The 26629-nt window shown below is 42.4% G+C and overlaps 1 protein-coding gene across 6 annotated transcripts in view; it reads right to left on the minus strand.

The window, feature by feature from the left end:
- The window catches only part of nrxn2b (neurexin 2b), a 598599-nt gene that overhangs the window by 13994 nt on the left and 557976 nt on the right, over nucleotides 1–26629 (minus strand). For 4 of the 6 annotated variants that reach the window (XM_062384235.1, XM_062384230.1, XM_062384232.1 and 1 more), the window contains 2 exons: nucleotides 16142–16231; nucleotides 3511–3836 (listed from right to left, as the gene is read on the minus strand). In XM_062384235.1, the coding sequence (XP_062240219.1) occupies nucleotides 3511–3836; nucleotides 16142–16231 (416 nt within the window). The remainder of the gene's footprint in view (nucleotides 1–3510; nucleotides 3837–16141; nucleotides 16232–26629) is intronic. The other 2 variants (XM_062384231.1, XM_062384234.1) reach the window with 1 other exon arrangement.

Genomic DNA, 26629 nt, shown 5'->3' on the forward strand with positions numbered 1-26629 from the left:
GTATGTGGAGGTAACTCAGTAAGAATCTATATAATGGCTGACTTTCATCAAACAAACCTATGAGCCACATAGGGTTATTTAATCATGTTGGGTGTATAATACAAAATCTGACTTCATTACTGTCAAATTTAAACAGATCTGCTATTCTCTCTGCTTCACAGTTCCTTTGTATAAACAGCTGAACCAATCAGGTAGGTGGGTTGTCAGGGACGTCATCTTTCTTTGCAATTAGCGACAAAGAAAGGGAGAGCACAAAGCAATCTGAATCTGCATATTTCTTGGACTGCAACAGTGATGACTAACACAAGATTGGAAACAACACTCTCTCTTGATTGGAGAATAATGTCGAATAATTGCTCCACAAACTGATCACAGAGAGTGACTAAGTTGTGTCAGGTTTGTGATGACACACAAGTTCCCGAGGTGTTATACCCAATTATAATTAAAAATGGGGGTTTAAAGTTGTTTTAAAAAAAAGATAGCCTTAGTGTTATGTAACACTGAGGCACAGAGCTTGTCCAGATATTGAAAGGATCACACAGACATCCGTTTGAATTAACTAAGAAATCACATTTTGTGTCACTCTGGGTGAATACTACAATTTCCATGGGACATTGCAGAGAAGAAGCCAGTCAGAGTCCTGAATATGAAAACCCTTCTTTTCAATTGGGAACTAAACATGGCACCCTTGTTACTGAATTCATCTAAAATTAACCCAGATTCTAAGAAAACAAATGGCTTTAATCTGCAGACTGCAGAAATTCCCCTTGTGAGTCAGAGTTATTGCCTCCCCTGAAGTTTTTGTACACAGACAAGGGACCACATGTTTTTCGTTAACAGTTGTTCATATTTTGGCCTGATGATTAAACCAATTTCATGCCGATCCAAGCTGTCTGCACAGCTACGATACACTCCATTGGTGCTAAATACCCAATTTTCTTCTATTTATGACAAACTTTGTTTGCTGCCGTGAATGTCAAAACAAACAACAGTACTTCCTGTGCACCGCAGGATTTTTCCCAGGACAGACACACCAGACACTGAGTGTTTACAATGGCAAATATAAGAGATTTCCTACACTGTCTGGTGGCCCTCAGTTTTTCAAAATCAATATAATCCTTTTGCTTTAAAGACTTTTTGGCTTATTTGACAGGCTACAACTGTGTCTACTCTAACCATTTAACGATATCTTGACAAATCCTGGAGTAAAAAATATTTTGTCACACTTGGAGTGTCTGTAGGAATAATCAGGACTTTGTAGCAACGACACACCACAAAAAGGATCACATGTTTTTGTGTGCACAACAAAATTTGCTCATTTAAGAATGTGGATTGACTCGTCGTTAGTATCTATTCATTCTCATGCACATATCCTAAATGCTATTTTGGGCTATTGTGACAGTACACCATGCTCAGCCAGGTAAATAATAATAAAAATAAATAAAAAGGATGTTAAAATGTGTGCACACTCACTGTAAAATAGATTCTTTGCAATAAAAAACACTCTAAAGGTGGTACTCAGCTTTTTTATGACCAAACATAAACGTCTCTCCGCGAGTGCAGCACACATTAAGGCTTGTAACAACAGAGCAGCAGAACACTCTCCGAGTTCTCTGCTATCCGAAAATGGTTCCAGATAATTCATCAATCTGTGCTGTCTTTCGCTGCCAATTTCATATCACAGACCGCTGCTATAAAAGCTGGTTAAATGATAAATGCAAAATAATGTTTCGGCAAAAAGTCTGGAGCCCAGAGAAATACCACTGAACTGAGTAGATGGCCACATGTGACATCTAAGAGTCGGGCTCTTTTGATCCCATGTTAAGAGAGAAGTACCAGAAATGCTAAATCGCAGACCATGTCTCAACAACCAGGCACAACCTCGACATTTTTGTAAAGAGGCTTAACTGACCTGTAAGTGCACAAATTCTCAACTTGCTTGCAGTTACATGTCAGCCACAACCGTGACTGAAACTGCATGTGCTTGGCTGAACATTTTTGAAACAAGACCACCTTTGTATCTTTTGTCAGCTGGCATCAGAGCACTGCCTTGATGAGGCTCTGGAGGCTTTGTTAAGTGACTACTTACAAGAAGAAGAAAAAATAAAAAATAACCTGGAGTTGAGCAGTGAGCTCAACTAACATTGCAATTTTCTTTCTACTTGGTGTTAGCAAGGCTCACCTTCACTTCGCACTAATTGGCAACGCTGAATTTATTCATAATGAGGTCGATAGAATGCTGAAAGGAAGGGATCTGCTGAGGTTTGATATGATGATAAAGGGACAAAGAGTGAGCGAATCCAAATCTATTCAGCATCTGCTGATCATGGTTGTCAGGGAGGAGTGTCTTGCTGACTGATCTAAGATAAGCTTCTGTGGACATGAGTCGCACTAATGAACACATGTGCATAAGAGAGACACACTGGTAATTGGCACCTTGCCCTTGTGTTTCTGGCAACATCATCTAAGTTGGTTGGACGGCTGAAGTTTAAAGTATGAAATGGACAGCCTTTAAAGACAAGAGCTTTAAAGTAATTCCAGTTCACAGCTGTTACAATAATGTGGAAAAAGGCTGACATAATGTACATCCAACATAGACACGGTAATCGTTTTCAGTGATGACCTGGATCTTTCAAAACGCAGCAGTCTTTTCGCACGGCACACAGCATGGGGCTGGTGATATTGTGTGCGGACTGAAGCATATTCCTCCATGGAGTCTGTTATTTGGTCTTATTATGAGAGGAGTGGGCCTTGATGACCCACGCCTTCCATGTAGGGAGGAGCACTTTCCTGCTGTTTGCTAATTGCTGCTTATAATGCCGGCAGTTGCTACACTTAGCATATGTGGATAATCATTCGACTATAAATCGCAGCCTCTCACACGCGCGTGAAGAGGGGCAGTAAGTATAAGTTCATGGTACCCTAAGTTGTTTTGCTGTAGCTGCTGCGGGAGCTTTTTTTCATAACGTTCCTCCCGCCTTTGTTGATGTGCCTGGATGTGCTATAATTTCCAGCATCATACCACATCTGGGGTTTGGTCAGCCATATTGTCTTGGAGCGAATCAAAATTGCTGTGTTGATTGGTCTAATAGGACTAGCCACACAAAGCTTCTCTGCCACTCCCTCTCAGGCTGGGGGTTGTTTGAACATCTGAATGTGGCTGAGGGCTGACAAGGGGAAGCTCGCTCATAACACTGAGCGAGCTTCGTGACTGTTTGACCTTGCAGCCGATGAACGATTCCTTTTGATATGCAAGCCTTCACGTCTAAGGAGGGTCATCTGGTTACTTGGCCATGCTGTTTAATCTCTCAAATATTGTTCTCAGCACTTTGAGATTTTGGACGAACTTTGGAAAGCCAATTAAAAGTAACTGGCAATGTTTCATCACAATGCACTGCAGTGAAATATCTCCCCCGCTCAGTGACTCAAACAGCAGCATCTTTTTGCTACGGGTTCTTCTTGTGCTTCTCAGTGGGAGTCATGCAAATAAGCTTGGAATTACAAACTCACCTGTGTAACACTGTCCCTCATGGTGGGCGAGCGCTGTTTGCGGGTTGTGGTTGTTGCCATGGTTGTGGTTGTTTCCATGATTGTGGTGGACATGTCAGCCAGCGGGGTGGTGGAGGTGGTGTCAGTGGTGAGCACTGAGGGCACGTCACCCACCAGCCGCAGGTTACCCTGGGTCTGGACATTGGGGTCGGCCTCTGCTGCCAGTTTGAGCACCTGCAGGCCATTGTAGTACAGACCTGAGATCTGGCCCTGGAAGTGGCGCCCCGTCTCTCCACCACCACCAATTTTGATGAACGCCTGGCTGTTGAAGATGGTCAACTGGCGACCTGATATGCGAGAGACAAGGTGAAGGTCGCAGAAAGGAATGAGAGAGAAAGTGGAGGTACGAGAGGCAGAAAAAAGAAATCATGGAAAGAAGGAAAGCAGAAGAGAGAAGGCAGAGAATATAAATGAGTCACAGTCTCTAGGTGAGCTTCCACATGAAACACAAGGTTGTACATAGTGTGAAACAAGGGATATAGTGGGACTGTTTCAATCACAGGGGATGTCCTGAGTAACACTTTAGGGAGATTGGACCCTGACTTGCTGTGGCTGCAGCCATTACAGAGCTGGGCACGTGCCATTTTCCCACAAAGGCATTCTGAATCTGACAGTCAAATAGATTGCAGGCCAGTTGTGGCTTGACCCTGAGACTGAAAGTTCACAGCTAAATGCATCTCATTTGCCCTAAGAGAGAATGTCTTCGAACAATGCCGGGTCTGTGTCATTGACCTCCAATGCACCTGTGCTGCACAATGATAAAGTACCTCTGCCAGCAGAAAAAAATGGCACCTTGCTCTGCTATCTAAAGGAGAAATATAGGGTCCTCATTGGAAGGAAATGTTTAATTCAGCAGCCTCTCTGTGGTCATTACCATTCATCTGGATGGATAGATGGATGAAGGGAGGATAAGGTGGTCCATTTAACCAGGGTCCAATACTAATGTGTTACCAGGACTTGTGGTGAAGGGGTGGGGGGCGGGGCAGGGCACAGTCTGACAAGTGTAGTTTTTCTCTATGGATTTTCTTCAGCTGATGTCAGTTCAGGTTTTATTAAGACTTTCTTTTTTTCAGAACCAATATTTGCCCCCTGGCTTCCCTCGGGGACGTCCAATCATGCACCATGGACTGATGTAAACCCTTTAACCCTTATTATATTACCATCTAGATGGTGAAGGCAAGTGGGTTAGAAAACAGACCTGATGAGGTAATCATTAGAACAGAAGGTCGGAAGGAGGCAAAGAGCTTTTTTTATGGATTAATCAATCCCTGTAAGGAAGGAGGGAGTGTGTTTGTGAAAGTAATACTACACTAATGTGTGCATTTGAGAGGAAAATTTAGACTCTCTGGAGAAGGTAGGCTACGGACTTTTGAAATGAGATACCTCTCTGGCCTAATGGGAGTGTGTGTTTCTGTGTATGAGTGTGCATGCATGCATTTGTATTTAGTACTCTTTACACAGGTATGACAGACTACTGCTCTACTTCTGCTCATGTGTGGACTTTTGCCTCTCATGCACATGTCATTTGCAGAAAGTGTAAATGGGTGTAATGATGACGGATTAATCTTCTGGAGGTCTTTTCAATGTAAGTGTTGTGTCCTGTGCGGGACTGGCAGCCAGCGAGGACAGCATTCTCCTCATCAATATAGAAGCACTGGAGGCTGGCCCCGGCCCCATTTGTTTTCAATAAAGACAGCAGAGAGGGTACTTCATCACTGTAATTATGATTTACTCTTTCTACACTTGCATGTGCACTTGTTCTGATTCATGTGTAACCCTGTGTGGGTTGATTTATCAGACAAACGTCGATTAAATCACATGTGTGTGTCTGTTGTGGGCGTATAAACCACATATTCAGAGTCTGTGTGTCAGTAAGATTTCTATAGAAGAGCTGGAAAGATAAATCTATTCCATTGAGATGGGCCATTACACGTGTCATCCCATTATCAGGTCATTAGGCCCATCAGGGGCCCACAAGGGACCTAGCTCCCCTCGCCTAACTTTATAATGAGACTTAATGTCTGGCATATGCACTGTTGACATAATAAGCTGAGTCTCACTCTATTATCTCAATACCAAATGCATGTTTTGCGTGGGAGTGATACTGCAAAAAAACAGAAGGAATGGGGGAGACAGATTGTGGACATCAGCAGGGAAAATACAGGAGAATAATTGCACTTGTGTACATACAGAGGGGTTGAGAACACAGGCAAGACCACACTCAGAAAATCACAAAAGCAATGTAACCCTGCCTCATGCCTACCCCTCCCACCCCACTTCCAGTCCATGTCCTTGACCAGAGGACACACATATATACAACCTCAGCACATCAGCCCACAGGGTCTCCCTTTTCAAGCAGTCGACTCCCACTCTCCATTGAAAGGGTTGGGGAATAGGAAGAAGTTGAGGACACACGTGAACATCTGACTTCTTGAATGCTAAGAGTCCTCTTAGTTTGCTAATCAGCTCAAGTTCCTCTACAAATGCCCGACTTTCTGTGTGTGGGCTGCAACTCCTAGTCAGAGTGTGATCTGCTCAGAAAAGACAGTGTACTCCAGAGACCTTAAGTTTATTGGTGTCCCAGTTGCACCCTCAGTCAGTGACACAGTCATAACTAAGCCATATTGACAAGTAGCTTATGGTGTAGAAGGGTGGGGGGATTAGAAATACCTCCAAAAGTCAGCGCACATACATCGGTGTATCATGACACATTTTTTTAGGTGTACAAGCATCCATGGGGTGACCGATTTAATCCTGCAGGTGACAATGGCCTCCTTCTCAAAGGGAAAAAAACGCAGAAAGACGAGCCTCTAGTGCAGGAGAGCAATGTGATCTGAGAGTGAGACGGGCCAAAAAAAGAGGAGAAGAAAGGTGCCCCCCAGACTATATGAAGGGAAATCATTGTTTGTTTTTCTAGCTGTCTGCTCAGGATGAGACTCTAACAGGGCCTGATGAAGTTATTGTTTCAGGGTCTGCCGGGTCAAATCAAAAGTGACATGCGGTTTTAGAGCCAATTTTGGAAGCGGCCATGAGCGGGGGTGGAGTGGGGTGGGGGTTCGGGGGTAGAAAAAAAAAAGAAGCCGCTGCATGACAAGCAATCACAGCACGTTAAGTGACGGAGCTGGGTTTGGCAGTGCTGCTGAGAAGAGGGTGTGTGTCGGGGGTTTATAATAACTCAGTGAAATGACCTTTATGTGTGTGATAGTTGGCCTTTTCAAGTAGTGTGTGTTGGCCCAACATTTATTTACATACGCTTTTTCCTTTGTGTGTTTATGTGCGCTTGGACAGCCTTGTGTGTGCAGCAGACAGCCCAGAACATGGGGTTTGCACATTGATGAGGGGCTGTTGAAACAATTTGGCTTGATTGCGTGGGTGCTGCCTCATCCCTCTCCCCAGGGCTCTGAAGGTGATAGGCATTTAATGGGCAGAGGTTTGTGCTCGGGAGGGGCCGGGGCAGGGGGTAAGGGGTTAGGAGGGGGGAGGTTGGCAGTCACTTATTATAACGGACATTCACGGCCGTACACAAAGCCTTAATTAACCGCAGTGCAGCCACCGGATTGATCAGGATTTCTGCAATGAGCCACTGCAGACGAACTGAGAGACTCAAACTTGATCTAGCCTTCGATCATTTGTCTGTCTACCTTTTAGGGTGTGTGATATGGCAAAACAATATTTGTCAAGTTGGGGGACAATTCTACATTTTTTATTTCCTTCTGCTCAATTTAAACATGCTTATATTGTTTAGGTAGCTCATGCTACTATAGTTTACTTTAATATCTTACTTTAATACGTTACTTCAACTTACAAGGCTATCAGATTCAATCTATCAATCCATCCCCAGGAACAAATATTTGAGAGGTTAGTTCTGTTCTTCTTTTGATTCTGCACACCACTCTCCTAACTCTGTCAGTCCCTATTACATTTGAATCCATATAGCTTGTTTTTATAGAAAACCATTGAGGGAAGTGGAATGCACAAAGAAGCACAGAGTGCCCCTCAACTTTAGGTTACAACAAAGCAGAGTAAAAATAGCGCTGGGTAATGAAGGGATGTACAAAGTAACATGCTGGAAACAATGTAGGAGGAGCCTGAGGATGGCTGAGCAGTAAAACCCATATTACCTATAGTCATGTTAATAAGAGCTAAGGGTTATTACTGATGAGGATTGTATTCTTTTTCTGTTCAGTCCAAAGTTTCCTGAGTCGACATGGTGCTTCAGAGGTGCTGCAGCTGAGTCTTTGCACTTGTCCTATAGACAGGAAAAACATAGTATCCTAGTTGGGAGCTGTGCACTCTTTGATGCTTAAATGGGGCATCTGGGTAAAAGAAAGCGGTCACGACTATTTCTAAAGGCATTATCATCTGCAATCACACCCGCCTTTGGTTGGATCACCCGGGGGGCTTAGTGGCTGACAGGCCAGCAGCGCTCCGACTTCGATTTCCTCGCCGAATCATTGTGGTAATGACCCCTGCATGTCACAGTACCTTGGGGGGGGGGGGGGGGGGGGGGGGGGGGGGGGGCATTTTACATTTATAATGCACAGTGGAATAGTGTGCAGCCCTCCCTCCCTCTGTAAGCTGGCAGGTAATCAATATGAAGGGGGAAGTGGACTTCCTCATACTGTAGGGCATACAGTGTCTTAAAAAAAACGTAATGGTAGCTGACTTTAACAACAGTGCAAACACATCGTTTCAAGTAAATTGCAACTATTAAAGATACATAACATGTTTGTTATTTTTTAGCTGACCATCGGGCAGCTCCTAATTTATCTTTTCAAAAGAGAGAGAGAGAGAGAGAGAGATAAAGTAAGAGGTCGAGCAGGGACTGAGAGAACGGGGACATGAGAGATGACAGGCATGCGGTAGGATGACACACGAGGAGGACAGGGAGAGAGTGGGCCTGCATGAGGATAGAATGTCAAAGAGACAGAGTGAGGGCACACAGGGAGTGGATGACAGGCTGGATAAAAAGAACAAGAGGAAGGGCGCAGTTTAAAGATAGTGGCTGAAGTAGAGAATAGTGATGCGCAGATTGCAATTATAGAGGTTTGATCCGCAGGTCGGTTTGTGAAAATTAACATTTCTGATTAATACCGTATAGTTTGGGCATCATACATCATTAACGTGTAAAATATGAATTACATTCTCTTAAATGTAAACGACAAACAACTTGAAATCTTTGAATTCCTGCAACGAGTGCTGCAAGCGAGAGCTCAGCCAGGTGCATCATTGAGGCCAGGCGTAGTCTAAATTTTGGTGCAGTTTGCAATTACTAGTCAATGAAAACAGACGGCCCTATTTTTTGGGCAAAGGCGCACCGTGCAAAGTGTGCATTTGATAATTAGGTGATGTTTACAGATGTACCATATTTTTTCCCCCCAAATGTCACCAGAGGGGCTCCATTAGTATGCAAATACATGGTACCATTTGAAATTGTCTAGAAAAACTATTGCTCTAAATAAATGTGAATTTAATTGAAACAGGCCTTCTTAGGTGTAATATGTCACCATATTGTCACCAGTAGAGGTGGAGTGGATTGTTCATGTGGCTGCGGGTTTCTACATTGGAGAAAATAATTCCTTCTGGTGGGTGATGGGCGGATGAGTCAAGCATACGTGCGGATTTGGATGTCATTAGAGCCGATGCGCATATCTTTTGTAGAGACGGACGTACAGTAATACCAGAGTAGGTAGGAAAAGGTAAGTGCACTTTAGTGCCTCCCATGTAGATGTTATGGAACCCCTGGTGAATATACTCTATCGTCCCACTGTCATTTTCTAGTGCGGTCTGCTAATCACATGGTTAACCTTGCGGTAATGAAAGGGTTTTATTCTATGTACCTGCTGTACGTCTCGCTGCATCCCTGTGATTTGACCAGAGAAGATGCTCATATAGAGGAAGTGGGTATATATTTACAAAGGGGTGGGAAGTATCCGAAAATAACATATTAAGCCAGATGTGCTGTCATAAATACTGCTGTGATTATAGACTTACTGTTAAGAAAAGTAAAAAGTACAGAATGTTAATTGTGTTACTGGAAAGGGGATGGTCTTATAGGACAATTCCCTGTCTTCTCACAGTAATAGAAACATTGTGCACGTAGTTTGATTGCTGAGAATTCTGGGAACGCTGAGTTCACCCAAAAGACCCCAGCGGTGAAACAAAGGCGAGCCAAATGTGCAGTACCTGAAGTGATAACAGAAGTGAATGATCCCAAATGGTTCAGTCTAAACATTGGTATGCACACTTTACTGTCTCAAATATTTATGGGACAAATTTTTCATATTACAATTTACATTTTCAGATTACATTTAAAATCATATTCATCATCATATTCTTGATGTAAGTAATCACTTATTGATTACATTTATCTACTTTTGAATTTCCTCAAGCTGAAAAAAGACTGTAATGCAGGCTGAGATGCAATTTCTGATTTTGCATACCTTCAAATGCAATTTTGTCTCATATGCCAACAATGTGAACAAACCATTTTGACCCACATATGTAACTGATTGTGCTGCCTACTCTCCAGTGTCAAATTGGGAAAACATTATCAATTACAATAATCCAGGGATGTTGTTTTTTTTCTGGTTTTACAGAGATATCTTATTCCTTTTTTTTAAGTTGGAGGTGCTGTTGGTCTTCCTCCTTCAGCCATGTTGGCTGTAGCTGTATTTACTAACAACTATATGTAAATGGAGTGCATTTATATTTCACTTTTGTAGTCTTAATGACCACCCAAAGTGCTCTACATCATAGCACTCACCATTCCAAGCAATTAGGGACATTGTGGGTTACAGTGTCTTGTCCATGTACACCAACATGTGGACTGGAGGAGCTAGGGATTACTGGGCATCACTTCCTGTTTGCCTGAGTATTTTTGAAATGTGTTAATAGTTGGGTGCAGGTTGCTCTTCTCTGTTGCAGGATCCATCAGTGCAGGGGTAACAGTAATGATCACATCTGTCAAGGTCAACTTGATCACTATAAGCATGATAACGATCACTTTATTTTTCTTCGCATGTAGATCACCATCTAATTGACATTTGTATATTAATAATAGCATGAATAAAATGTAATCACAGATAATCGTCCAATCATCATCTAGTGGAGTACTTCATTATAACCTAATTATTTAATCAGCATTTGTAAAGGTTTTTATCTATTCCAAAGTTCTGGCTGATCACTGCAACCATGATAACTACTAACAGCTTCCTCTGTATATGATGGAAAGTTAACTAAGATTAGTTGCAGGAACAGGAGTAAAATTTAGTTTGTAGTTATAGCTTTGCATCGATGCACCATCCTCCTCAACTTTTTTCCTGAACACAGAGAGAAATGGCTCAGATGAGATGTGGTTGGTAATTCCTAGCTGAGCTGGGGGAGTGGGCTGGGTTTGGGCCACGCTCCACTTGCTAACATACATATTGCTGGTTGGAAGCTTTAAAATAATGGTTGTATGTCTAGAACAACCACCAGCATGTAGGTGGAGATGAGGGGAGGGGAAAGGGGGTGAAGAAAGGATGATCCAAGTGCACCCATCCCTGTTGGAGGGGATATAAGAAGGAGTACAGCTGGAGAGAGCAGTATCTTTCTCCCACCACCCTCGTCATTACGCCTCTCTCATCCACCTCCTACTCCTGTTATCTCGCAGAGACGAGGAATGCCATATGGTTGCAAGAATCCTCCATCTGAAATGTTTTCTCTTAGCCGAGTTACAGGGTGGGAGGGATGGCCCAGAACTCACCTCTGTGAATACAACACTTTGTGGTGTGCAGAACAGATAGTTGAACCATTTGGAGGCAGCGTCTGTACAAGTTTGTGTTCATAAATCCTTCATTTTGCCTGCAGAATTTGTCGTATCAGTATCAACAAACAAGAACTCCCTCTATTCCTATTTTCTTCTCCGAAGGAAAAAAAAAGACAGAAAAGAGAAAGTCGAAGAAGACTGGAGCACAATGGGGGTGGGGTGGGATGCTGACAAAGTCGATTATGAAGTGTTCCCCAGTTATCTCCTCGGCACACGGCTCTCTTTGGTACTTAAGAGCGTTTTACTCCTTTTAACTTGGGCTGGTTTTGGGTAGAGCACTATGAATTAATTGTGTTTTACAATGGGGATGAGGGGCAAAATGCAGCATGAAGTTAGATGGAAAGCTTTGCAAGGCAGCATGGAGCCCTGAGGTCCTTGAAGGCAGCTGAGGGTGCAGAGATTGTGGCGGTGAATTTGCAGGACTCTGGAGACAGTAGATTGGATTTAATCTTATGTGGCTCTATCCCGGCTCCTATATCTGTATGCAGATCTTAAACAAGAGCTCCTGTCGCCGTAGAGACACAAAGAGAGATAGCACGGTGGTTAGCTGGGGACAATCTTCTCTCCTTTTATTCACTCCAGCTGTGATTGTGTTGTTTTCAGGCCATTTCATGGTTGGGGAACATGAAATAATGGCAAAGCTTTGCTACAGCCACTTTTCTATTCATGAGCAAGCCTTCTACCATTGGAAATGTTTCCCCTGCTTCCCTCAAATATGGCCAGAATGGCCCAGGAAGATCGAATGAGAAAACAAGATAGTAACTCAGCGGGATACAAAGCTCATCACAGGGGTACTGAAAGGCAGACTCATACGGATTTGCTCTCTGTTGACTGCAGCCTGATGTGAGAGAATCTCTGAAATAAAGCTGGGATCATGAACAGCAGATCTGGACCAATTCCGGGCGTGGAGATGTTGATTTGGGCTCTGGCCCCACACCAAGAGGGACGACTTGATTGCTTTCGATTAGGGAATGGGGGGAGGTTCTGCCAGACCATTAAACACTAAACATTACACCGAATTCTTCAACCTGCTTTTTGGGCCACAGTGACCTGGTGTCCTAGTATTCCTCCTCTCTCCTTCCCCCTGCACTCCTGTAGCTCAACTTAAAGCTCTATCATCATGGTATTGGTTTGCTCCAGAGGGACAGGCTCCAATTCTTTTGTGAGCTTTTTTGCTCATCTGCTAACGTAAAAGACGAAGGCAAATTGATTACTACTGTTTTTTGTAATCTTTGTTTCCTAGTGGAGCTCCCTGAAGAGTCGGAAGCTGCAAAGCATTGTTATTGTTCCTGTAGAAAAAAGGGCTCCACTGACAGATGAATGCTTGCAAAGTTTTCCATGAAAAACCTGGGATGACAGATCCATCACGTGGAGAGAGATGATCTGAGTACGTTTTGGCTCACATAGAGCTTCTAAAACTTTTGGGACTCCCTGTAATGGCTGCCGTTTTGGATTTAGTCAGCAGGCACTGAGTTGGCTAGAGATGCTCACTCTGATCTGCCCCACACACAGTAGAGGAGATGGGCTGAGGGCCTCAGAACGGCATGCAGTGACACAGCTTTCTTTGGGGACACTGCTGGCCGAAGCGACTGCCATTATACATTGGTGTGACTAACATCCTGATTTGTATGAGTGATGCGAGTGATTTGTCTACTTATTTCGTGTCTTTCCAAACATGCACAAAATGGTGTACACGTCTTGTGATTGGCAGTATGTGGAGTTTTCCCATGATTTTTGAGTTCAGTCAGACAACTCACGTTCGATCATGTAATATATTTATTACACCGATTTAATGTTTGGCGTCTAGGCTCCAACTTAATCACTCCCCCATATGATTACATAGGAATGATGGGAGTGATGAGCAAATACTTGTAACCCCCCGTTGGAGCCTGCAGGTGGATGCTGGGGTGGTTGAGGGGCTGAAGTAACTGGTGGCAATACTGCAGCAGCAGTGCATGCAAGAGGGGTTGATGGGAAATGTCACTGGTTAAATAGACCAACTGATAAGGTGGGAGTGTATTATAGATGGTTGTGGAGAGTGGGTATGAGACATGACGTATGTCACATGATGTATGTAACATGATTGGCGCAGGGCAGCTTGATTGGCCTGCCAGAACTAGCTCGCCGGCGTCGCCACATTTTTGCATATTCTAGGAAACATTGATAAGACTGTGAGAGGAGACCTGTGGGGCTGATGGTTTGTGCGCTCTGGTCAAGGGCTTTTTAACATGTTAAAACCCTGTAAGGCAACATGGTAGGAAAATCATCAAACATTAGACACAAAGACACTGGTAACACAGCTGGGACCATTTGTAAACATCTATTACAAGAGGTCTCGGCCTTTCTATGTAAAGTAAAATAAAATTTTATAAATAATTGAATGATCCAGACTGCTAACCACACACAACAGTCAATAACCCTCATTCAAGTGCTCACAGACTGTTCACCAAAATGAGCAAATATACACAAAAATACATCCAAACCATTCCTGAGTGGTGAAAACAATAAATGTTAAAGGGACCTTTCTTCAAATACATTCTGTTTCAATGAACCAGAGGTCCGGCATTTTTGAATTTGGTTATTTGCTGTTTTAACCCTCTGAGTTTTTTTGTGGACGTTGCTTGGAGTTTTTTTTTCTTTTAGTGGAAGTTAGACATTTGTTAGCTTTTTGTTTAGTTTTTCGTCCCGAGTGATGGTCGCAACCTGTCCAAGTTCTTCCAAATACTGACGTCCAGGTCCAATTGCATTCAGACGTTAAAACATAATTTATAACTTGGTTATAACTGAGGGCTCGCTGAATTTTTCACCAGCAGGGCGAAGCCGGAGGGTTGATCAAATTGTTTCAATCAAGGCTTGCAGGGGAAGGTGGGAAGTCAGAGAAGCCCTCAGTGGTTAGTGTGGGTGGAGTTCGATTTGCTGTTAGGTGGTTAGATTCTGCTTAGATGCTTCTTTGCATTAATTTCTAGCTGCTTCCTTCTCAAAGCAACAAACAGCTTTAACCCTTTGAGCTCGGAAATGTCTGGTAATCCCCCTCATTATCTAGAGTTTTACACTCTTTCTGTCTTTCCCAAACCACTTTGCCTCTTCAGTCCATGACGTGTGTCTGATTTTCGATGGAAGGAATCCAATCAGATAAACAAATGAGCAATCCTGCACGTTGTTCTGAAGATGCACGCTGATCAAAGCTGTCACTTGAGGTCTGATTGAGATTATTTGTTCATGTGATCTTCCTGCCTCATCTAAAGGATTGGATGCAGGCTCATTTCAAACTATAGAAGCAAGAGAATAATTCATTCACTTTCAATCTCATTCTCTTTATAGTTTAATGGCATGTACAAATCATTTCATAAGCGGGTAAGTCATTTTTTATTGATCCAGTTTCTCATTCAACTTTAATCTCCATCGCCTTTTTCATTCTGATTTGTGTCCTCTCTACCCTGTGTAGTAGTGCACTCCTCAATGCAAAGGAGGTAAGAAAAAGTGAGAACACAGGAGCCGCAAATAAATGCGGGATTGTTTTGTCTCCATGTAATAAATATACAAGAGCCTCATTTATCTTGTTATCTGTTAGATGAATACTTCATTTTGCTCTCGGAAAACAATCTTTATTATCGTCATCTGTTTAGTATTTGTTTATAATACAGATTCAGAGAAGCCCCTGAAGCTAAATGGCTAAAGCTTAGAACTTCTAACTCAGTGATTTTAGTAGATCTCTGAATCCAATCAAAAACGTTCATCTCTGGACATTCTGATAATCTCCATCAAAAAATATCTGTTGGTTAAAATGATCATCCTTGTATTTTGGTTATATTATTCTAAATTGTGCTTCAGGTTCTCATAACTCTTTGTTAATCTTAAACTACCTGAGTTCACCATTTGCAAAGTGCATGAGAAAGTTGTTTTAAAGAATCAACCACCTTCAGCAACAGAAACACAAGCCACATGACAAAGACAAAGGGGTCGGGACATTCGGCACTCAAAGGGTTAAAGAATCATCACTTTGATGGGACCATATTCGACACTGAGAACATTAGTTATGTTTGATGGGCCGGAAACTGCGCCCACACGCTGCAATGAATGTAGACTGATCACTGACCAAACACTTCAACAGTCCCTTTAACTTTTAGTGACTTTCATGGGGGAATTCTTTCTTCTTGGAAATCCAGGGATTGTGACAGGTCATACAGTGTTTGTTTGTTTTCAAGACTGAAAATTAAATATAGTCAATGCAAGTTCACATTCAGCCAACAAAAGACAAGGGAAAAGCATATGGAATCAATATTCTATTTAAATGTGGTCAGGTTATTCGGGTGGTTATGTTGGGTTATTTGGGGGTTAATCCTCTGAAGAGATGCAGACCCAGTTTAAGGTGCTTTACATGTGGTCCCCTGGTTATTTACACACCAATGCTACAAAATGGTGGTATTGCTCAAAGGTATTTGCTGGCATTTCCCTAAAATGCCAGCAACAGCACATCTTCAAGTACAAATCGATTATTGGATTATGATGTATCGGCCAATCACAATTGGGCCTGTTAAGTATTTAGTAAAAATACTAAAAAAAAAAATGTTGAGTGTTCTAAAAAATGTAAGTCGCTTTGGATAAAAGCGTCAGCTAAATGACAAATGTAATGTAATGTAGTAGATTAAAGGGGACCAACAGTTCTGTTAAAGAGCCAAATCACAATCACCCTTGTTGCATGGCACTGCACCTCCTCCAGAGTGGTGGTTAACGGTAGGTTAGGCGGTTAGATCATTAGTGGAGTTAAAGGGATTTTATTACCTTTGTCGAGTAGCCACTCATCAACTACCCGACCGAGTCGGTATGGGATTCTTTGTCTAGCAATAGCCAGGCGCTCATTATCAAAGTTCCCTTTAAGAAATTTGGAGAAGACAAATTAAGAGAGGTCACAAAAAATCTGGAAGTTGAAAGGTTAGAGGTTAGAAGGGCAACATGGCAAATGTTTAGCAAGTTATGTTCTTTAAATCAGCTTTATTTAGGACAGGAAGAACTTGAGGATGTGTTTTTAGGCTGGTTGGTTTGGTTAGACAAGTTAACAGCATTCTAGTTACATTTAGTTTAAATGATTTTAAAATGTACTAAAAAGTTAAACAGATTTATGAATTATTTAGATAAAGCATAACTACACTTGTAGAAGAGATATCTTCCGCAAAGTGAATACACTTTAGAAACACATTAGCGGTAATGAAGTAAATTAAGCTAGAGTCGCACAGAACCAGCAATCATTGAACAACACACTTAGTACACTGTAAATGAATAAAGCAGGAAAAGACACATCAATGTCAGCAATAAAGCATTGTTATTTCACACGAGCGTCAGATAATCACACAGTAGTAAAACAAATTTCATGGTTGTTTCAAGGAAGACATACTTTAGTTCCCTCTGCACACAAAGAGTCGCTGATTAGGAAATCACTACCTCGCAAATCCGACAACAGGATGGCATTCTGCCCGTGGAGCATCACTTCACTTTGAATCCGACTTTTCCAATTCACCTAAAGCAAAAAGGACTTAGTGAAACTGTCTGCACTCTGTTTTTCTCAGGGTTTTTCCTCTCCCTTATGCAATAATTGAGCACTTTTCAGTGGCACTCGGCAATTAGCATCACTTCATCAGCGAGTCAAAGAAGTTCCATCGTTGCTGTGCAAACTTATTATCCCGCACTTCACTTCAATCAACCTCTGGGTCGTACTGAGCACATCTCCAACACTGCCAATAGAGGGGAGGTGAGAGCTGGTGGTGGCCAAGCTGGGGGTTTGATGAAGTCTAAAGTGGTTGCGATGTCAGAGACTTAATTAGGAGTAATTGTGTATGTCTAAAAGGAATCTCCAAAGATTGCAGGCTAAAAATAAGACCGCTATGCTGGCATAGTGATTCCCCAAAAAATGGGGTCAGGGAATACCCAGGTGTCCTTGAAGAGCGCCAACGAATACAGAACATATTTAATATATTATTTCTATAATTTACAGGAAAGTATTTCATTTAAAACACAACACAATAAATCTAACAAAAAAATGTGTCACTTTTCGCATTAAAGGAGATGCAATTCAACTTTTAGGGGCTATTCACACAGCCAACGACATCATATCACTTCATTACCCACGAATAGCACCATAGCACGACTGTCATAGTTCTGATTGCATAACCGAGCCAAGTAGCCTACTACGGTAAAGCAGACGTTTCTGTAATGACCTAATGCCGTGATTTCAATCTCATTCCCCAGTGAACATTATCTTTAAAGTCTCAACCTGACTTTGAGTCTGTTTTAGTGGTTCTGTTACCATATGAAATGTTAAGGAGCCATACGGTTCGACAATGGCTGCAGAGATTATCTGCAGAGAAAATAGTCGTAGTCAGAGACTGAGGGAGGGCTTGGGAGCAAAGTCTAAACAGCAAACAGGAGAGCTCTGAAGTAAATCCTGCATCCTAATTAGTATACTTTGATTTTGCTCCCTTCGCTGCTCTGTGCTGCTGCAGTGATCTAAAATAGACCACCTCTCCTTTCTGCAGTACCTACTTCCACTCCCCAGGGGTCTCTCTACCCACGCCTGCCTGCGCAATAATGGCTCACACACACTGAGGAACTGTGTATATGAAAATACATAGTTGTTTGTGCATAGAGAGAAAAGCTACATTGAAAAAATATAATGACAAGGAGTTATTATATAATAAAATTATATATATTATATAATGTTATTATATAAAAATATAATGACAAGGAGTTCCAGGTTAGACATGGAAGAGACGGTGGTTCCAATGTACGGTAACATCCGACTCGGTGTTATTCATATGCTGCACCTGGAACTCTGCTCATCTGGGCGAGAGAACTGACTCAGAAAGGCAAAGATAGAAAACGAAGCAGTGAAGCTCTTCCTGGATGTTTTGATCTTTGAATAATCTATAATTGGTGGTAACGGCGCTTTTTACTGCCTGAATAATAATAACAATAATGCCGGAATAAGTCCTGGAGGGGATGTGAAAAAACTAAAAGGTGGAGCAATTTATAGGTGATCAAAATAACAACAAACAATGAGAAATATATTGGGAGTCAGGGAGATGAATCAGGGCTGTGATTCTATTTTCACATCTGCTATCTCATCTTCTATCTTTGTCTGAATCAAATTGAGGCAGCCGCTTCCAGTAACTTAATCCTATGAAGGATCCATTTTATCATCCAAATAATGGTTGATAATGAGTATTAACTACTTCTCTTGTTAGGTATTGCAGTAAGGAAACTGCTTCTCCAATGGTCTCACCTTCCTTTCCTTTGTGCCTCCTCTGAGGAATAGTTCCTTCCTCTCTTACTTCTATTGCGCTTTCCTTAATCCCCTTTTCCTTGTCTTACTCACTTTATCCTTCGAGCTTCCTTCTTCCCCTCTAACCGCTCTTCTTCTCAGCCTGTCCTTCCCTTGTTCTCAAACAATCCTTCATCCAGGGTTCATTCTTAACCTTCTGCCAAAGTCCATTTCCCATTATTTCTTCTATAGCCTTTACTCTTTCCTTCCTCCATCCAGTATGTCCTATTCCCTCTCTTCTTGCACAGTTTTACCTTTTATTTCTCCATTTACCTTCAGTTTCTAACTTCCTCCTTTTCCCTTTGCACCAATTACTTTTCTTTATTGTTAATTCTTTCTTCCTCCTTCCCTCTTCCCCCATCCTTCTTCCCAGCCGGGTAACACGGTGAGTTTTGTGGTGGGAGATTAAATGCATCACAATGTAATGCAGGCATTGTCCTCCATTACTCCACACAGTCATACTAAGTGCTTGGAAATGAGATATTTAAATGCTAAGAGAGACATGTATATGTGCAGTATGTAATATGTATGTTCTTTCCCTGGCAAACACAGGAGAGAAGAATCTACATCATCAACCCCAATAATCACTGAGGATCAACACACAATGGTTTTGTATCTATTCAATAAAAAGACATAAGGTAAAGCAAACTGAGGAAGTGATAGAAGTAATACAAATCATGGAAACCATATTGTAATTTTGGCAGCCACCCTCACACATATTAATGTAGAGATACAGGAAAAAATAATGCCATAAAGTTCTGTTGGACAGCTTTTGTATCTCCACCGCAGTGTCAGGAAATGTAAATTCCTCCCTGTCCCGCTTGTTTGTTTGCATTTGCTTGACTGGGATCCTTGGAGAAATAAGTCATTCTGAGTGAACCAGAGAAGCGTCTCCCCTCTCGCTCGTCTCCACACCAGCTGAAGCCTGCTCTGCATGAGAATGGGGGGATAGATTAAACATCTGGACCCTTCTCTTCTCCCTCACCGCCTTTATCGCACTGGCTCCTCTCCCACGACTATTCCCTTTGCTTGATATGAAAGACGGCAAAACAATGCAATCGGACCTGGCTCTCAAGGAAATCTGATATACAAGAGAGAAATATAAACTAGTAAATCAAAACGTGCCTCTTAGCTATTGAGGAATATATTTTGTCTTTGATGGCCTAGCGTGACTTAAGGACTCAAGTGGCTGCAGTCAGTTTAAATGGAGACTCATGTTCTCTTAATGGTGCGCTCCATTCAATCACTTCTAGAGAGGAGGATCTTCAGCAGGTCTGAGAGAAGATCCCTGATTTTGCCACAGCCATGTGACTCAAAGTGAAGGGTGGAGCTTACCAGAGATGTATCTGGTTGCATTATGTGAAATGTAGGATACAGTATTTTTGTAGCATTATCAATATTAATGATTTCTCGTCATCTTCTTCACGAATTTCAAAATCTATTCAAAGATTTGCCTGTTAAAATTAAATCTCACTATCTGAAAAAATAAGTATAATGATAAATATCTGTAGCATACTGTGTCGTATAACTGGTGGACATATGGAGAAAAAGCTTGTTTATTTTAAATATAGAGCAAACATATAACTAATCTTACACGAGGTGTAGGACAATGTATGGATCACAAACCAGCAGACTGAGTGCATGTCCCAGGCTGCTCCACACTTACTTACACTAATCACGTTTGTTTGCCAAGCCACAAGCCTCTGGACGCCCTAAGGTGCAGACTGTCCACCCTGAAACACTCTCTCCTCTCTGGAAGACAGAAACCTGTCTTTTCATCTCTCAAACCCCCCCGAGTTTGGAGCCCGGATCATTGGCTACATCAACAGATATGATGTGCCTGTGTCCGGGGTGGGGATCACAGCTGTTGTGCTAGGGGCAGGGCAAGGACCCACTGACTGACTGGCACCTCTGGGAGACAGACGGCAAGGTGGAGGTCGGAGCGAGAGAACTTTGTACGAGCTGGGAGTGTAGAGTGTCAGATTTTTATGTCTGTCTGGGACAGTTGGGCTCGAGTGTGCTGATAATCTAGCATATGAATCACACACTGTTCGGTCTTGCCCTCTGTCTCCTTCCGTATCGGTGCATGTGTGACCACATGTGAGTGCGTGTGTGGAGACTCTCCCAGGAGCCAACTGTATATCATGTAGCAGGCAGGCAGGCAGCCAGATGCCCTTGTACAGGACACACGCATTGGAAATCCATCCACAAGAATGGAGATTACATTGGAGACGACTGGCCACCAGCCATCTCACTCTCCCTCCCTCACAGAAACCGCTCTCTGTCAAACCAGCCTCATTCTGTTTTTCATTAGGTAACTTTAGATGGATTGCTCTCATATCCACTGGGTGTTTTTCAGAGCAGATGGTGAGAGGAAACCACTGCCCCATGTACTGTAACCCTATGCTACGAAATTCATCTCTGTTCTGAAATCCCAAAAGTCCTGTTTTCTTAAAAAGTCATACGGCATTATAGATAGTCAGCCTGTTTCACCAATCTGATGCTTCTTTGTTTCAATATTTTTTAGGGACTCAGTATTAACAGGATTACAGTAGTAAAATTAAGAAAATGTTACATATCTAGGTTGTTTGAAGTTGAATTAATCTGCACAACCAGATCTGATAACTTTAAGATGCTCAAAAAGTGATATAATTTATCATAAGATTGCATTTCTTTGCAGCATTTTTCCCTCTCCCAATTCTTTTAAGACAAAGATTGCAGACAAGTTTTCTCTTCATGTGGAGCGGCAAAGGAAAAGAAAGCCATTTACCTCCTAACCAGTCTCCTTTGTTCAATGTAAATACGTCGCCCACAGCTTGTGTTGGCATGCGTTTGAAAGATGAAATCGCACTGTTTTAACTACTCATCTTTCATCTGTGCAGCAGTTATCAATCCAACAGCTCGTTTTCATTTCTTCTCCCCCCTCTCCTCTCACTTCGGCGGGATCCTCACCACCTTTCATCTCGGCCACGGTGGATTTGTGCGAGGGTGGCTGCCAGAGTGAGCCAGAGAAAGCCCCCCCATCCCGACTCATGTGGAAATCAAAGTTGTCACTTCTCTAATTACCCAAAGCAATCTTTTCCCTCTCCTGCTCTGCACTACTTAGCCATTTCTCCCTCCATCTCTCGCTCTCTCCTCGTCAGTACTTTCTTCACCACTTCTCTGTTCTCTTCTCCTCCATCATCTCATAGCCACAGGCCAATAATTGGAGATACCTTCCAACTGTGCAAGATCCAATCAGAGGGAGTTGCAGCGCACCAGAGGCCCAATAAGAACTCACAGAATGAGGTGGAGCTGTCGCCAATAACAAGTGGCTGAGCGGGTTGACTTCATTTAACAGCCTCCGATTTTTTCTGCTGTTTAGTCCTGAATTGCGTAAAATAAAATTTATGACAAATGTCAGTCATGCATCACATCGGATATATGACTGACTCCCACACAGTCTGGAGCCCAACTTCAAAAACTCCAGATGCTTACTCTACTAACTACTAGAGTTAATGAACGTGTTCATAATTTGTGTTTTAATTCAGCCTGAGCAACTTGAAATGAGAACCCCTCAGCTACTTCAGGGTATCAGAAGGACCATTCAAACAGGAATTCTCTTCTTGATAATTTTTTTAATGCTAAAAGAAAAATGTAGCAGTGTAAACTGACGATCTTTGTGGTTTTTCAAAAGACAGCGAAGACTTGCACTCTGAGAGGTTCTACTAATCATATGTCATTTGTTATCGTGGGTTTCTGCTCACTCGTCCAATCACTGTGCCTTTTATACAACACAATTTTTAGTAAATATCAGAAATAGAGAGGCTTTGATTCAGTGGGTGACATTTTGTAAATTCCTGTCAAACTACTTGTTAATCAAATATTAACAAGTATATTAGATTAATATATTGATTAAATACTAATAGTATTTAATCACATATATCATATGTTTATCATAAAAAGTATCATGGTTTGAAAAGCTGAATGTTTCTACATACATGTATCTCCTCTGCAGCGGAGCAGCCGTTGCTGCGGCATTAATTTAGTAGATGAGCGGGACTTTCATTGTGCTGCTGCAACACTGCAAACTGTCAGGACTTTAAGTGCCATAGATCTCAGACACATGAGAATAACCTATAGCCCACATAGGTGTCCCCGCTCATATGAATGGGATTTAAAGGACATGAGGCCACACTGTGCTGTGTTCATGTCCCAGCTCGCTCCTTTGACTCTCAACTTCTGCTTTATGGGCATCAAACTCACTGCTTCCATATTTCTTGTGTGGAGGCCTGAGCTAGTGAAGTGAAATCTAGTCCATATGCCTCCAGCTATTTGTCTGACTGTGTTGTCTTGTACAAAGTGCATCACTCTTCTGTCCTAATCCTGTTGGTCTCCCCTACTTTTAGCATTTTAACTGACTCAGTTGAGTGCTTTCATATTGTTTTTGCCAAAGGGAAAAGGGAAGCAGATCTTTTGGGCGCCCTCTACAATGTCTCTTTATCTTCCATGTTTATTCACGCTTGGTTTTCTTTCTCTCTGGGTGGGGAGGTGGCCATGACAAAGATGGATATCTAGACACAATAGGGACATAAAGGTCCAAGGGATGATACAGAAAGAGTGCAGCCAAGACCTTTGTTGACTCCTTTTCTTAGACCAGTTGAGTAAGAAGATATTAAAAGCTCCAGCTCTTCTCTCTGAGCGGTTTTCTCCCACACATAGATCTTCTCTCCTCCTTCGTGAACCCACTTTCCTCCCTACTTCTCTTTCTTTCTCTCCCTAATGGTCAGCCGCCATGCTGAGCTGATTTCTCTAAACGCCTTACAGAAGGAAAACAGGGAATGAAAATAGCCCTCTCTGTACCTGGTCCATCTTTCCTCTAACTGATTTATGATCGGTAGTATGCGGTGTGCTAGTCTGTTAAAAATGAGCATTGACTTGTCGGAGTGCATTACAAGTACCAAGTAATTTGTGTGTTTGTTATGAAATTAATCCTGGCTTGTGGATGATGTAACAATATGTGTGTGCACTCTTGCATGTCAGGAGCGTGCATGTGCCGTATCAAGCTTTATAGGGCCACTGTTCATGTAATCTTCCCTGCTGTGATGCAATCCAATTTGTGGAACGTGCAAATCCTCATCCATCACGGCAGAGACAGTGGTTAGCTTCCAGCATGCATACTGGATCTCGCCTCTCTTTTATTCCATCCAACACTCATCTCCTCCCTCAGTCTATCATTTTTCAGAAATGCATACCCGGCACTTGGTGAAGAGTGCTATTGCTTTTCCCCTGCTTCCACGCAACCCCCAAACCACCCCCAGCATCCTCGGTCCCACCGCCACCGCCACCGATTCCACTTTCTAATTCTAATTTTGCTCAACCGCAGCCTTGTCAGAGACTAAATCAACGTGACAGTTTTATAGCAGATTTACTGTCAGAAAATACTGCCATGTGAGAAAGAAACAGTAAGTGTGAAAGAAAGACGGCACACTGTGAGCTCTCACTGGTCATAATGACACAGTTATGAGCCAGCAAAATATGTTAATCACAGCCAATATGGTGCGATGGTGACAACATAACTACGGCTGTAAAATGCTAAATGATTATCCAAAGCTCAGGGGGGCACTGCGATGAAGCCCGAATGCCAAGTGTGGTATAAACCCACAGGAAAAGGACAGATTTTTCCTGAAGCCCGCTTCTCACAAATTTACTGTGGCGAACTTCTACAGTCACAAAAAATGGAAATGTGAGGCGAATTACAAAGAGACAAGATGATGATTAGAAGCCGAGTCTGCATTTCACGCAACTACACCTACATATTATTCACTGCACACATTCTCTCATTCAAATGTAGATGTATATACAGCACATGTATATGCATACAATTCAATACAGATGATTAAACATATACATTTGTACACAAGCAGTCACATTAATATAAAATAACAAAGACAAAGGTATACTATAAGCTATACACATTGCAATCATATAAGCACTCTCAAAAGTGCTATAGTAGCAAATCCTATGCAAATCAGCAAGGGTTCATTTTATTCCTCAGGAAATTGACTTTTCCTTTATAGGGGAAGAATATGTTGCATCTTAACTTAAAAGCTTCACATTTGAGCTTTATTTATTGCTCATTGATGTTACTGAAAAACAAAAGAAAACACAGAAGCTAAAAAAGCCCAAAAGCAAAACTGAGGATAGTCTTTTACTTTGTTTTGCATTCATTTCAGAGTCTGTATGGGTCAGAGGGGATAATCCCAGCCTGGGCTACGTCCAGTTCTGTCAGCAATACTGTCTTGAAGAATATACCCTCTTTTGAAGTAATTCTCACTGGAATAAATATTACCTTATTTCTTCTAACAAGAGGAACCTGTGGTCTGGAAACACAACAACGAATGAAGCCTCAAAGCTTTCAAGCCAAAATTTAGAACACTGATGAGGCCGCTGTGTACTAGTGGTGTGTGCATTTGATAATGATGCCCACCCTTTAGAAAACCTGAACTAAATATTCTTCCTTGCTGTGGTATATAATTGAAAATAAACCAGCACTAAACAGTTAGCAACATGGGGTCTGCTACCTTCGTCACAGCAGATGACCAGTAAATAAAGGGAATTGGGTGTGAAACTGTACAATTATGGTCCGTATGGCACTCCTGCTAACATCTGCCTGTTTGTCTGTGGCCAGGTTGAGGTGCTCAGTGTGACACAGGGCTGTTTTTATTGAGCCAGTCTGCCATTTTGGGAATGTGGAAGGCAGGGTGGGCCAATAACTGTTGCTGGAAGACCCACTGGGGACACCTGACACGCTGGATTAGTTGGTCGGGTGCTCCTCTGACACTTTTTGTCTGCTCTCTGTCCATCAAATGCATACATACACACACAAAGACACACACAAACAAAAGCACAACGCGTGCACACAAACACATATGCACTGTCGCACATAGCATCAGACCCGGACCGAAAGGGACTCCCTAAGGACTATAAACATCACTTCGTGGGACGTCAGGAGACGTGTTGCTTTGCCGATGAATGTGTCTGACCCGTGACGGCCATGTTTGCTGTCAACATCCTGTCTCCCTCAATCATCACCTCGCTGTGGCCTTCTCTTTATAAGCCTGCTGCCGGGGCCTTAACGGAGGCTTTGTGCAGACAGCAATTCAAACTCATCTGAATCTGACACATCTTTCGGACTGTGGCCCTAATTATATTGTGCAAAAATGTCAGAAAAGGATACACATAGATAACCCGTCTCCGTGCTTCTTGTGCTAGATGACAGATTTACATTCTCTACAATTCTCATTCCTTTCCTCTGGGAACGTTTGCATTTCTTAGACCAGGACTAGAGGAGGATAAATGCCACGTGTAAATTTGTGACCACAAAGCATTAGACAGGGTTCAAAACTGCAACAACATCCCAACAAGATTGTTTGATTTGTAACACAACCGTCCTTTTGGGGAAGGAGATTTCACAGGAAACTGCACATCCTTGTTTTGTCAGAAGAACTAGACATATTTGGCACCTGTGACAACTAATGGAGAGCCCGGTTGGTGGTATCTTCCAACCCAACTTCTTTTTTATTTTCATCTGGCTATGTGGTCAGTGTAACATGTATACTGGGAAATGCCAATGCTACTACATAATTTAAGCATCAAGAAAATGAAGGAGGTTCTGAACACGCTCAAATACTGAGCATGGAGTGTTTTGTCTCGTTTAGAGAATCAAAAGATGTCTGAATCTGGGTTAGAGAAACTGGTTTCAACTAGGGAGCTTCCCCATACTTATTTCTCCGTTCTACAAGATATAGCGTCACACTGTCTCGTTGCCTTGTTCCTGTCTCAGTTAGGAAGATGCAATCCCCACTTTCCTCGCTCCATCCCTGACTCACTCGCTATCTCCCCTATGTATTCCTCCGCCCTTTTGTGCCTCAGCCTCATCCGAGGTTTTGCTTTCCTAATGTGTAACATCTCTG

Source organism: Platichthys flesus, chromosome 24 (genome assembly GCF_949316205.1).
Source record: "Platichthys flesus chromosome 24, fPlaFle2.1, whole genome shotgun sequence".
Lineage (NCBI taxonomy): Eukaryota > Metazoa > Chordata > Actinopteri > Pleuronectiformes > Pleuronectidae > Platichthys > Platichthys flesus.